This window comes from Haliotis asinina, chromosome 4 (assembly GCF_037392515.1).
Source record: "Haliotis asinina isolate JCU_RB_2024 chromosome 4, JCU_Hal_asi_v2, whole genome shotgun sequence".
In the NCBI taxonomy this organism is placed as follows: domain Eukaryota; kingdom Metazoa; phylum Mollusca; class Gastropoda; order Lepetellida; family Haliotidae; genus Haliotis; species Haliotis asinina.
Window position 1 is genome coordinate 55,197,240 of NC_090283.1, and position 15,448 is coordinate 55,212,687.

Sequence of the window (15,448 nt, forward strand, 5' to 3'; positions counted from 1 at the left end):
AAATATTAAAGGAACACTTGGATTTTCCTGAGTTCCCTTAATTGTTTTCCTCAGAATATTATCCACCGTACATACATATGCAAATCTGTTTGGATGAGACAGGAACATACCTCGAGATCTCACATTGCTCTGGCTCCTTGTATTTATAATTGTTGTATGATTTATTTTTGAAAAGGGGTAGAATATTTCAGATGCAGCGGGAAACTGAATGAATTAGTGAATATTGTTTTACACCGCCGCATGAGAGGTTTTTGGAAACATGGAAGGAGTATGAGTGCTGATCTTGATATGAATATCATTATAAATGCTCACCTTTATATACTAATCTGTACATATACTCCATCTTGTATAGATGTGACTATCTGTTAGTACATGTCACTCGTTAAATGGTCACATGTGTAAGTGTGTTCACAAGGAAATTTTCACATGTGTAAGTGTGTTCACAAGGAAATGTTCACATGTGTAAGTGTGTCCACAAGCAATTGGTCACCTTTGTATACTTCTCTGTACGTATACACTCATTTATATAGTTATGCTTTTCTGTAAGCCATTAAATGTTCACATGTGTAAGTGTGTTCACAAGGAAATGGTCATATGTCTGCATTCATCTGTATCTTGCTTTGTGTGGCCTAGTATTTTTCACATGTATACCCTTTAAATGTTACCCTTTAAATGTTCACCTGTGTAATTGTGTTCACCTTTAATGATCACCTTTATAGATATGTTCACCTTTTCGTTTTCAACTTTGTATAAATGTTCACCTTTAATTGTCTATCTGTCTATTTATGTCCACCTTTAAATCTTCGCTTGTGAACATATATTCACCTTGACATTTTCAACTCTGTGTATATGTTCATCTTTAATTGACCACCTGAGTTTTAATGTTCACCTTTAAACGTTCAGCCGTGTGTATATGTGTACGTTTAGATGTTCATCATTTTATGTATTTTCATCTTGAAATATTTACCTTTGTAAAAAATATTCAAAGTTGTATATAAATTCACCTCGAAATGAGGTGACATACAGTTGTATGTGTTAACAACATACAGTTGCATATGTTAAACCGTCAAAAAATGGTAAACAAAAATAAAAACTACAGTTGCCTTGTATACTGTGTACTCCCACTAGATATGGTATGGAATTCATACTAAAAAAATCAGTTAAAAACAAATAAGAAAGCAAATCCAAAATCGTTAGAATGTTGGGAGGACGCCCTCGGCACTGAACCAATCTCGTTTGTGTCGGCAGGTGGCCTAGAATTCTAGCGTTGAACAAAATGTCTCTATTACATATGTTATACACAATGTACGTATTTTATCATGCAGGATTAAGCAACATTGGCAGCTGCATATATATACCACATCGCATCGTAGACAAACATGTAAAACGTCAAGTGTAATCTTCACGCGTATGAGGGTTTAACATTTACACGACGTGGGGTTACCGAGATGTAAAACCGTTAGATAATGTGCCGTTGTCCAGAGTTAAAGTTCAGACTAATACAAGTCAATATGTGAAGAACATTTCCCAAAAGCATAAAATAATATTGTGAGAATATATTTAAAGCGGCGTAAAACCACATTCATTCTCTTACTTCACTCCACATACTACTTACTATACCACTGCAGCTGTTGAACAATTACAGCCGGACTAGTGCTGCTGTTGAACAATTACAGCGGTTCCAGTGCAGTTGCTGAACAATTACAGCGGTTCCAATGCAGTTGCTGAACAATTACAGCGGTTCCAATGCAGTTGCTGAACAATTACAGCGGTTCCAATGCAGTTGCTGAACATTTACAGCGGTTCCAAATATTTTTTAAAAGCCACTTGCCATAGAGTGACTTTAAGAAGGTAACTTGTCCTGACTAATTTCCACTCGCCCTGAGTTTATGACAATCATGATGATGTAATTATGAAAGAATAAATCAGATTGGTACTAGATGTAAATGTTCAGTGGACTATTTATTGAGAAGTGATAAATAGCAAAGAATAATAACTCCACTTCATTACCATTGTGAAATTTAAAATAGCTACATTTTGAGCAAATATGAAAATAAATCCAAGTTTATACGCAGTTGGAAACCGTAAGCCGAAATTATCTAGTAGCCCACGGACACTTAAGACACCATTGTTTGATTGCCCGAAATGAAAACTGACTTGTCCCGGGCGTCTGGCGATGTTGTTTTTTTTAATCCCTGAATTAATATTTCGAAATTAAAGAGCACTGTTGGAACTTCGGATATGGAGAGTTCTACAAATGTGTATAAAATTCAAATGAAGTATAAACGCCACCTGTGATCATCACTAGGCCTCGCGAAACAAGTCAGGGAATAGCCTGTAATCTGTGTCACGAATAACGAGCAGGACAAGCCTACGTTTGATTTATTATAGTCACGGACGTATTATTTACTATCGATTTCAATAAATACCTGGCTGAACAACACGACAGTAATTAGTATTACGAGGCAAAATATTTATGCATTTGCACCTGAGTTGTCCCGGCATTGATATGCAGGGTGACGTGTCGTGACCTTAATAATCCTATTTCATGCAGTTTCCTTATATTGATAGCTCTGATCTATCACCTGACAAAATGATTAGAAGATATGCATTCAGGAAATAATAACAGTATGAGCTGTATATGGGCATGCTTACCCTCTTTGTGAACACCTGGTGTCATTAATGAGTTTAGGTGTTCCATTCCTACATTATTTTCGCGGCTTTCTCTTTTTCAGCTTTTAACGCTTTTCGGGATTTATCGTGTCAGGGTTTTGACATTAAATGTTGTATTTTGTGTAATTTGATTGTGATCTACTGAATGTTCAGTTGTACGAATGTACCTTATCAAACTAACATATATTTTGTAACCATCTCACAATTAATATATCATCAACCTTTCATGTCTTTATTAACCGCCAGTCAGTATGCCATTAATCATTATTCGCAATTTATGACAGAACCATCTTCCACCAATTTACTTATCATAATATACCTATCTACCGCTAATTCATTCATAATTCCATTATGAATCCTTCTACCACCAACCCATCTACCATCTACCATCTCTCATAAATCTAACTCTATTACCAACCCATTTTATCATCAATCCATCTTCAATCTGCCAAACATCTATCACATACTGACCCATCTACCATAAATCCATAGTTCCAGTGCCATCCGTCCGACTGCCATAATCATTCTATCATCAAACCATCTACCATCAGTCATCTTCTACCAATCTACATATCACTCCATGTACCAGCGACCCAGCTACCGATGTCTTACTTCAGAACAAGACCACAACGCAAGAGCCCAAATCTTCAAATCAGAAACCATTGGTGTGTACAAAAAGCCGACCACATTCGTCTGCTCCGGAATATATTTACGTAATTACAGAGAGCAAATCAGTGTCAGAAATTGACTCGAAAAATCTACTACATGAGATTATTAGCTAAAATCAATTACTGATTGCCAGTAATTCATTGCCGAGTCATTGGCGGGCGATTAGAACAATTTTAGACCGATTTCGTCCTTTAATGTATTAAAGTAACGAGACCCTGTTCGGGGATGTCATTATCTAGAGGACCTAACGGTATCTCTAAGCTATCATTTTATTAAGGAAATTGTCAACCCGGGCTACAGCGAATTTCTTACCCTGTTATTACCGTTTAGTTAGTAATTGGAAGCTAATAAGCGAGCATTTATTATAGGAGTCTGTGGCACTACGTAATAAACGATGGCTAACGCTGTCATTTTAATTTGAAGCTTGGTCTTATTACCCTATGAAGCGCGAACAACGCTTCCGATCAGGGCGCGCGACAGATCAATGACGCTTTGATTTTTCAGAAGAGGGAATGTCGCGAGAGTTGGTGTAATTTGTAACGAGATCTCGAGACTCGTTCTGATGTGAGACAGACGGGAACATGGACGAAACGCGTTTGTTTTTGTTCCTGTTCCGTTAAAGTGGTTCCCACACTCAATCCGTGACATTACCCTTTTCATTAACTGTCTACTGAGCTCGATCTATTAGCATTATACAGCGTTATCAACCGGTGTATATATAATTCACTGCAGCAGACTGCTATGACGCCATCAGAACGAACCCTCATATGCCGTGAAATAGAAGAGATGATATTTAAAAGAACTTTCATCCCATTTCAGTAACACCGGTGCCACAGCCTTACTATAAATAATTGATAGACTGGAGTAATATCATGAAATGAAATTTGCCAGGGTGTTATAGAATAATTCTGTCTATTAGAACAACCCCATTGGGTTCTTTGTGCAGAATGAAACTTATGTTGTAGATGTTGAATTTTCTCACTGGCAAAATCTGAAAAAAACTGAATTTGTACGCTTAAATCCTCCAAAAAAATGTAAATTTATTTAATAGGAAAATGACATGATAATATGATGATCATTACGTTCTTATTGCACGAACCCAAGGGACAATTGTTTTATTTCAAGATCTGTGAAAATTGATATTCAATACTACATCTGTGGACACGCGTCAATATTAACAGACATGCCTGGTTGCGATTTGTGGTGACACTGAAACTATAAACAAGAAGGAAATAAAGCTTAATCATATATCAATTACCCTAATTCACATGTTACAATTTATTGAATTGTTTGTAATTCACATCACAAATACCATCAACCGCAGAAATACTTCATCTAGCAAAATGCCCTTTAGCTGCTACGGACAAACATGTAATGACAAACAAGAAATTATTATTTTTTTCATTCACATAGTAATTCCCACATAAACGCACACAATTGCAGAAATAGACGTATAGTTGTGAAAGTTCATCGTATACCGACTTCGCGGTAATGCTAGTAATACCAAACAAAAAGGAAAAATTACCATTGACATTTCATGCCATAATTCAGATGCACATTCAAACAAACGACGCTCAAAATTAGTTGAAATCTCACCAGGGAGTAATTAGAGACGAGTAATTAACGCAGCGCCGGGCCTTATTGCGATTACTCTTTCAAGCACTTCTCCTGTGGATATAGCGTCGGAGCGAAACCTTGCGTTCAAATAATGCAACGGATACCAGGAAGCCATTAGTACGTGTATTTACATACATATTACTCTGAATATACCATTTGTATATATATATTGGGAGAACAAAATGAAAGCTTATTTTTCCTTTTGACATTTTCCATTAAACAGTCGCATGGTTTGTTGTTATTATAGACCCCGTGAGTCGTTATTAACAAGTGTGGATCATTATCTTATTTTATTCGTTAACGAGATGAGGAAATATTACTGGATGGCGATTATTTTGATTAGCATTTTTTGGTAGATTCGGTAATAGATTTTTTGTATTACGAGTGCAAGAATTATTCACGCATAAGGGGATCTTTATTGTAATACACCAGTAAATGGCTTGTTCCTATGTATATTTATTATTATATTCTCTCTTGATTGCGGTTTTATGTAGCTATATGGTTGAGGCCATATTCTTTCATTTTGTTTATATGTTCGTAATTATATTTAAATATTATTAACGATATATGCCGCTGCATAATAACAAAAATATATGGGTAAGACATTATAGGCGAATATTAGAAAGCTCACGTTTCCTGTACACAAATCACATGTTGAAATAAATTACTGTAATTCCATAACATCATTATCTAAATCATCTCTGGATGCGAAAATACATTTATCAGTGGTGTTTTAGGTATTATATGATTTGAAGATTGGATACCATGTCTGCCTACGGAAACGTGTTTCATAAATTGATCTTATTTGTGTACAAAACAATATACTTAAAACATAACCGTTCCGGAACTCATTGCACTGCGTTATACACTTCAAATTCAGCTATCTTTTTAGATTGACGGTCGTGTTGTTTTGACTAGTCATCAAGCACGTGTTGAGATTCACAAATGTAGATAAGTGTGTATCTCTTGAAACAAACTTGTCTTATTTAAACGAAATAAGCGTATATGAATAATGACTTAATGTGGGATAATAATCACAATATGCATTCACTGATATCGCAACAAAAGTGTATCATGTTTACGATCAGGTCATAATTTACACATAATTCCGACATTATGCTTAAAATATATCTTAAAAACAACTATGTATGTATATACCGCGGTAACTGAACACTATATGTCTAACATATCATCTGACAGTCATTATATTGAGATAATTATCAAGCTTTTTCAAAATCAAAGCACGTGTGTTTTATACATTTTATCAACCATCTGTAACGAATTGTTGATGTACACGACTATGTTCAAAGACAATTACACATGGTGTTCAGGATATCCTTGTGTTATCATATATGGTGTAAAGGATAACGTTGTGTTATCACAATATACAGTACAGTATTAATGTGTTCAGAAAAGACACGTCACCATTTTAAACATTATTTCACCATTTGTAATATTTTAAACTTCCACTTTTCATTCTTCCTTTCCCTAGATAATATTATTTATGTTATATGCACACAAAATGTGATAACTCTTGCTGAATTCATCTGATTTGTATTGCAATTTTACAGAAGTGTATTCATGTACGTAGCAAACTATCTGCAGGCATTGTAAACAAAGTTTGACACATTTATCCAAGAACTGTTGTCAAGTATTCTTCCTTGCATCAATGTGACAATTTGGCTGTTAGTTTCGTGTGTTTACATGCTGAAACACCGTTAGAACTATCGTTGTTCGTTTATGTACCGTAATATTTCATAATGATAATAACGTCAATATCTCGATGACATGCCTCACATGGTATTTATAAATAGAAGGTAAATGTGAAATATTCCCAAAACTGTTGTATTAATATTGTAATATTGTATTATTGTATTAAAATATTTACAGTACTGGAAACAGTAAGCGTGTATATGTGTCATTATCCGTTGTATATAACTACACCGCTTTTTTCTGACAAGAAATACAGATATAACAATAAAGCTTCTTGAATAACAGTAAAACTTACAGATTTTGTTTGTCTCTTACCTGTTTTCACAGTTAAAACGCCCTTTTCTCGTCCTCCTATAGACAGTTCGTCGTCGGATTCGTCACAGCTTTTCTCATCTTCACTTCCCGAACTGGTGATCTTGATGTTCTCTGAGTCCAGATTGTTTTTGTCATCACACACCACAGGTACACTCAGCGTCTCCTTCTTAATGTTATCAGTGCACTCCTCAAATGACTTGGACACAAATTCCGTCAGTCCTTCCATCTCTAAATCCGTTTAAAAGTACCTCTCAGTTAAAATATTTTTAAGTACCGATATACTTTCAAGAAAAAAAGTTTTCAAAAAAGCATTCTACTTAGGTAGACAGTAAATTGTCATTAAAATGTTCTAAATCTTAAGACTCGCGGCACACAATGAAGTAGTCCCTCCTAGGCTTAGAATAAGATCCGATATTGAAGCAGGATCCTTTGAAGAATTTATTACCGTCTTCGGACAAATTCCAGGAACAGGAAGGATAGTCAAAGACCGAAGAAGCTCGTCACATTCTAACAAGACTATCGGACAGGCAGCTCAATGGGTCCTCTCTCCTCCGTCGCTAGAGCCGTTCGTCTTGAAGGGCCTCTGAGCCATTCTTCATATTCAACACAGAGGCGTAATTAATTTAATAAGATAGATTTGCCGAGTTGCTAATTATCTTCTTAAACATTTACCGTAGAAGCCATAACTCCTGTGATTGGCCAGTTCATGTGACGTCACGTGCCGACAGAGGGCGCAGAAAGCGGTTAACATCAACCATTGCTTGTCATTGGCACGCGTCCGGTCGTTGAGACTCGCCGATAGCAAAGCGGCCCATATGTTTGACTATGGCTCGAGTCAAATGGTGTTTATGAAATTAGGAAAATATTACTAGAGCATCCATTGGCCTGTGGTGAATGGCTTTATATCTCCCTCCGGTTTTTATGCTTTTCAAATTTCTTTTTTATACGTCTATTTGAGAAGGGCGAGAGCGGAATCTCGGACAGCCGTTAGTTAACGATCTCTTGGGGTCACGGCTAGCTTTTACGCTGTCAACACATAATTAATTTTGGTTTGATGTCCGAAAGTGATATGATTTTTGTACAGAAGGCGGCCGGGACGACACGCAGGGAAGTTATGAGAATTGTCGGGCCAAATTCATAATTCATATCGCGCTTGTAGTCATTAGGACTCTGCTGTTTCGGCGACCGACCATTACGATAATGGTGGCTCGGACTGTGACAGAGTAATTGACAATGTCACGTACAGTGATATGTCCGGTGACGATGTTATGATACGTGCTACAAGATAGTTCCGTAAATATGACTGTCGTTATCGATGGCGTGGACAACGCTCGAAGGATGAACGTACAACGTCAACATCATTTATAACAATTTCATAATTTCAACATTAATTTTTAAGTATTCGAAACTATGTGGTCATCATCACCATCATCAGCAGCATCATCTTCATCATCATCATCATCATCATCATCATCATCATCATCATCACCATCATCATCATCAACTTCAACATCATGTATTACAATTTCATAATTTCAACATAAATTTTAAGTATTCGAAACTATGTGGTCATCATCACCATCAGCATCATCTTCATCAGCATCATCAGCAACAGCATCAGCAGCAACAGCAGCAGCCCCATCGTCGTCATCACCACCACCACCATCATCATCATCATCATCACCACCACTTAAATACATGGTCATCATTTCGACAGTATGTTAAAGATCCGAAACTAAATCGCTGTTTCATAGTGTCTGTGTCTACGTAATTCGAACCTCGACATTCTGGGAAATTCCGTATACTGGTATACCGCTGTAATAGCATAAATTGTTTTTTGTAGTATAACATCTCACTCAAAGGGATTCCCGTTAACGTGGACGACAGTGGCATGTACTTGGCGCTCCCTACTGGTGTAGTTATTCTGCTCTTTATCCACCATCTTCACAGTGGTTTTCCTTCAGTTTATTAAAAGATAAATACGTTTTCTCGATCAAACGTTTTTCGTTTTCATGCTAAGTTTTAATGTTTATAAATTGCACAACTGATATTATTTTAATCAATTACTGTCCTCCATTACATCATTACTAGTAGGCCGAAGCCATACGTTTCGTTTGACTATTAAGTAAAATTCTAAAATATTCAATGTGAAACGTGTCCACCAGAATAACTGCCGACATAGATATCAAACAGCTAAAAAGGTTATGGAATTGTAAATATTATATGAATGGATTATGTGACGTTATCATTTAGGTATTTCTTGACAGCAAGGCGAATGTAAATTTTGATAATTGCAAAACAGTTCACCCTCCTCCTTTCGAAAGCACCCGGTGTCATGACTGAATAATTGTTAGTGACTGGTAATAACACTAATAAAGGAACAGATATTTTATAATTGATACAACTTTAGACAGCAGAAGGAGAACTGAGGTCTAGGGATAGTCAACGTCTTTATTACAATGAGTGCGGCGCGTCTGTGTAGACGCTAACATCGTTATCAAGCATGTGCTAGAAGGAGTTGAATACTTTAGGCAGTAGTTTAATACGATTAAGGACACGGTTATGTCGTGTTTATTTGTTCAGTCTAAATCTGATGAATAATATTTTAAACTGTATATTAATCATTTGGAGTTTGCGATACTTGTGATTATTTGGGTTTCATACCTTATATGTTAAAGTTCTTACTGTAACAGATAGTTGACGCCAAGGTAATCTTCAAACTAGAAGATAATCACTAAATTCCTGTATTTCAATTACATATTGTTAATATAAAAGTATTATTTTTTAATCAATATTATACAGATTTAATGTAGCTAAATCACCTCCCTAGAAACTTAAATGAACTGTTAAATGTCTGTGAAATCTCTTGAGAATTCTGTTGTGAAAAGGAGTAAAACTAGCTACGGGAAGTAGTATTAGCAGGAAGCAGGAACATTTTTATTTAAGTTCCTGACATCATCAGGTGAAAATAAAGTTTGAAACTCCAAAAAATGTCAAAGTGTAATTCACATGTTTCTAACAACAGCTTAGATTTTTAAAAATTACGCAAAACATTTTTCAAAACTGAAAATACGAAAAAATATTTTGGAACTCTTTGTGTGTTCCTCAATACGTTATTTTCCAGCTTGGCATACAGATATTAATATGTGATTTCCGCATGTCCTCAAACAAGAAATGAAAACAAACATGTCACTTTTTACAGCAAACGCGCATGTGACCTGATGTATCGCTAGGTCATCTCCCGTGATGTTTTCGACGTTCAGTGCTCTCAAGCGTGCCACTTTCAAACAGTCTAAACACAATATATGTGTATAATGACATTCACATTTTGGCACAGTGAAGGGCAGGATAATTGTTACAGTAAGTCGGGGGTAGAGGGGGTCGCAGGACGGCTAGAAAAGTTGTAGAGGTGGATGCTTCGGGGTATGCATTGAAACATTGCACCAACCTTTGTCAGTGGAGATCCCTTTAAACATCAAACTGTCTCTAGATTTGGGGAACGAATGGAATTTAACTGACGCAAATGTACAAGTTGTGGCATTTTGTGTCAGCTGGAAAGAATACTTGAAGAATTATTAATTATAGTTACAACGATCAGTGTGAATTGTATATGATTAAAATAGGGATTGCCATGGGAACGATGAATAACTTCACATTCCATTCTTTTGTGCTAAAATCCGAATAACGTTGTACGTTATAATGTCACGAATTTACAGTGTAATGTACATTCTGATTTTGTTTATGAAACATTTTTAAAATATAGTTCACTCGCTGATTCATTTTTAATGTTTGACGGAGAAATGTTACTTTCTTCTTACACCAATACAATTTTTCAGTAATCTTCAAACAACTTATGATAAACTACAACAATTATTTGTCTTATCTGGAACAATGAAGAGATTATTTTCAATATCAATCTCAGTGCCAACAGAATTTGAAAAAAATTTAACAATATTTACCTATTACTGTATGGACGAAACTGTGACCTTTTTAAATTAAAAGTAACATTTAATATTATGTAATTAGTCCTTAAAACAAAATATTCCAGAAATGCATTTCGATTATAACACACAGAGAATTCAACACATATTTATCGTTGATAGAGAAAAAAAACTCATCTAGTTGGTCAAACATGATAGATGCTTTCAAGGCAGCAAGATCTTTGTCCCGTGAACATTTATTCAGAGTGAGTGGATTTTATAATGTGTATCACATAAGGTGGGTAGTCGATACGCACGGTATGTAAGGAACATCGTGGGATAATGGATGAAATATAGATAATGGAACGACAAAGTTAAATCTTTTAGTTAAAACTTTTAGATAACCCGCCCCATCCGGCTTCCTGAAACACGAACACAGCTATTTCGGTAATCGATAACACGGAAATATTCTTGTTCGGTGATTCCAGTTTTTCTCGCAACGAAATCTGAATATTATTTTCTCTACGTTAAGCGTTTATTTATTTCCTCTTTAGATATCTGAAGAAAATACATAATAAAGATTTAAGAAGATATGTAACACTTTTATGGTTAAAGTGAATGACAAATAACGAAGTAAACGAAGGATATTGGTAGGAAAGAAGGGGTATGTTGAAAATCAAGATTTTGTCCATTTTGTTAGAATATCTTAGAAGACGAGTTACATTTCATATTAGAATGTCCAATGTATAATGGGTTGCATTTGAAATATATGATAATATTGAATATGTAAATAACGACATATCAAACATATTTGACAATCTTCGTCAAAATGCCAACCCTAAATTTACAACTCTTTGTGTAAACTTTATCAAAGAAGCTTTCATGTTCCGTTCCTCATTTCTTGAAACTGTGTACTGGACAAAAATAGTTAGGGGTATTTGTAAATTTTAAAATTATGAATAATGATGTATTGATAAAATTGATGTACTGATAAAATATCAGTCATAAAATAGCAATATCCCTAACTTATTTTGTCCAGTATATATGCATATATTTTCAACGTATTTGCTATGGCATACATGTGTTGCTGTTGCGAAAATAAGAACCTTGCATGAATATATATTCTATTCAGATTGTACTCATGCCTGTTGCGATATACCGAATAAATCTTTGTTCTTCTATTTGAAGACTCTACTTTGTACACTGAAACAAACACATAATTACGAGGACAACATGGTTAAAAATAATTAACACTGCGTAACGGGGTAGGCCAATATTCGGGGTTTTACTGTGAAAATGAGCTTGTCGGTTACAATTGTTGTTGTTGTTGCTGTTGTTGTTGATAATGATTTATCATTGTTGTAAGGCTTGCAAAAGGTGTTACGTATTATGTATATGGTTACATCATCGACATAGATGTTTAGTGATCAGTTAAAACTATGCTGATTTTTTTAAAATTAAACATTTTGACACCAGAACGTTTTAAAGGAAATACAACAACAATAAGGCAAGAAATAAAACAAAGAATACTTTGGGATTTGTGAACATTATCTGTGATACCGGTTATCTTGTAGACATATATGCCGCAGAGATATTTCACATTTAGTTTCCTCTGCTGGTCAAACTATCAACATGCTCACGTGTCAAAAGTATCTCTGGTGTTAACATACAAGCGTGAATATGTGTTTTCTTCTATGGCAAAGTTTTTTCATAGTTTTTTGTTTTGTTGTTTTGTTTATTCTTTGTTTGCGTGATGTTAAAACATCACTCAGCAATATTCAAAGTTTGATGATCCTGGCTGGAATTGGACAACAACAACCCATGCATGTTGTAGGAAGCGACCAGCGGGATGGGGTGGTCAGTCTCAAAACTCGGTTGACACTCGGTCTTCTGTTCCCAATTGCGTAGCTCCATATTCATGATGCCAGTCACGGGATTGTCTGGTCTTGATTAGATTATTTTTTACAGACCGCCGTCATATAGCTGGAATATTCACACATCCAACTCACAGGAAGTTCCTTGAAGTGAATAGTTAATATTCTTCATGTGCTAAATACTCCCGTATATTGTTCATCACGGATATAGGCGTTCTGTATAGCATTTCGATTAAATGTTCGGAAGAGATCCCGGCCCATACTTTCTAAGAACCAATGCAATTGTGATGTTACCTTGACCATAGGTTTGAACAATCGCCGTCCCTTGGATGGCATGCCCTCAAACTAAATTCGAAGAATAGAAATAAAATCAAAATGGTCATTTTTCGTTCTTTTTTGTTTTTGTTTTATATTTGTCTGTGTGTTGTTTTACGCCGCAGTGTCAGTGAGTGGATAAGTATCATTTTACTATTATGTTAGCGATTTTCCAGTAATTTCATGACTGTTTGAACTAGGAACTGTGGAAGCTGCGGTAGTCTAGTGGTTAAAGAGTTCGCTCGTCACGCCGAAGATCCGGGTTCGCTTCCCCACATGGGTACAATGTGTGAAGCCCATTTCCGGATTCTCCCAGTCGTAGTATTAACTGAATGCTGCTAACACCGTAAGACTATACACATATTTGTATTTGGCGTGACGCTTTAACCACTAGGCTACCCCATCGTCACCTACCAGAACCCAAGACACCGGGTGTTGGGTGTTCTTGCCCTTTTGTGGGATACATGGCTCGTATTGTGAAAATAGCTGATCCCCACACGTGCTCAACTTCGTGACCCAACTGATTGTGTGATATGTAAGTCTCAGTTGATTAATAGAAATATGCAATGTTTTACAAACATCTCACACAAAAGTCCTTCAAAAAAGTAATAAAACATTTTGCACTTTCTAATTATTTTCTGGAGATTAGGTCGCTGTGGCCTTACTGTCGTATTTAACATCAGATTAAAATATACCAACATTAAAAAATCGATTTTATCTTAGTTTCACATAAAGACACATATGCGAGGCGTTTTAATTGAAAATCAAAAAGTTAAGTTTTTTTCACAATTTTCAATTACATGGATATTTATAAGCCTAAAGTTCAAGCTGTTTGTAGAAAACTTCTCTAAACCCACCAGCATGTCACCACGGGTAAAATACTGCAGATGTGACATAAAACCTCACTCACTTATGCCCTCACTTGTGTAAGTGTAAGAAAATAGATGGTAGCATAGTATCTCATGGTGAAAGTATGGTTGTTAAAGAACGAATACACTTTTGTTGTTTTTTATGAACTCATTTAACTATTACATATGAAAGACTTGTGGTTAGTCTCAAGTAGAACAAATTACAGTGAAAACTGCCTAAACCGGCACTCATCGGGACTGCAAAAAACCAAATCAGTTTAGACAGCATGCTGGATTGATGAGCTGATGATAAATGTACAAGCCACAGATGGGACTGAGATTTTATGCCGGTGATGACAACTTGCTGGATTTGACAGATGCCGGTTATCACAGCTTCCGCTGCATCAATGACAAAGATCAACGTGAGATCAGCTGAAACTACTACGAATACTAGAGTGTGTCAGTTACATGCAGGCCTTCTCAACACTGTCATAAATACAGCTAAAGTGCTTTTCATGGATGCCAAATACGCAACCATGTGATTGTCTTTCCTTATCTGTCTGTGTGAACAAACTAAATGTGTCTGGTCTGTTTGTAAACAGAGATCAGATGGCAACTACGAAAAAGACAAAACCATGGAAAAGGCCTAGACCAGAAAAACCCCATTGCCATCTTAGTGTGCCGTATCTTCAAAAACAAATAATATATGAATGTTTTTAACGAAAAATGAAAAAAAAATTGAACGGGTTAGTACTCGAATGACGTGTTTGAGGCAATATAAACTAGAAAAATGGGACGATAGTTAGGGGCGAAGTCGACCCTGTGTTGTGTTTCGTTAATAAGGACAGGACGGTTAGGTGGCGTCTGTTTCGAGCAATAACAAATTAAACAATATCGATCTAAAGAAAGCCACTTTGTACTAGAAAGATGTTTTGGGACCGGATTTGAATGACGGAATTCGGACTAGAAACATGTCGGATTAGAGGGAGTTTCTCATATGATTATAGGGACCAAATATTCCTGTCGGTACTCATGTAATGTCGCATTAGACGGGTATCGGTTTATAGGGAGTTTCTGATATGATAATTTATAGGGACAAATTCGGAACCAAACATATGTGCCGGTTTACTATGAATGTCGGATTAGAAGGATGTCGGTTTAGAGGGTGTCCACTGTACGTTAGGCACGTGCATAAGAACTTAACCAGACATGTTTTTAATGAGTCCACTCAGTAATCACGTTGCCCCATTACGAAAAGCGGCATAAAATCACATCCATTCACTCTTAGAGGAAACGCCTCAGATTGATTTTTGGCTATCTTTCTACATCGATCTATCTCCTTTTATCGAGGAGCATTATTTTCAAAATATTATCAAAAAGTGAAGATCACCCTTAGTCAATATGGATCCTGTCCATTACCCACCACCATTACCCACCACTCTGCCACTCTGGTTAGGGTTTTCAGGGTCAAACGCTACTGGCTGTGGTGATGCATTCTCAAAAC

At 36.0% G+C, this 15,448-nt stretch overlaps 1 protein-coding gene across 1 annotated transcript in view; it reads right to left on the reverse strand.

The window, feature by feature from the left end:
* Nucleotides 1-7,555, reverse strand: part of LOC137282594 (short stature homeobox protein 2-like) — a 44,324-nt gene extending 36,769 nt beyond the window's left edge. Inside the window, exon 1 of the mRNA XM_067814366.1 lies at nucleotides 6,988-7,555. Coding sequence (XP_067670467.1) covers nucleotides 6,988-7,213 — 226 coding nt within the window. The 5' untranslated portion in view covers nucleotides 7,214-7,555. The remainder of the gene's footprint in view (nucleotides 1-6,987) is intronic.
* Nucleotides 7,556-15,448: the final 7,893 nt, after the last annotated feature.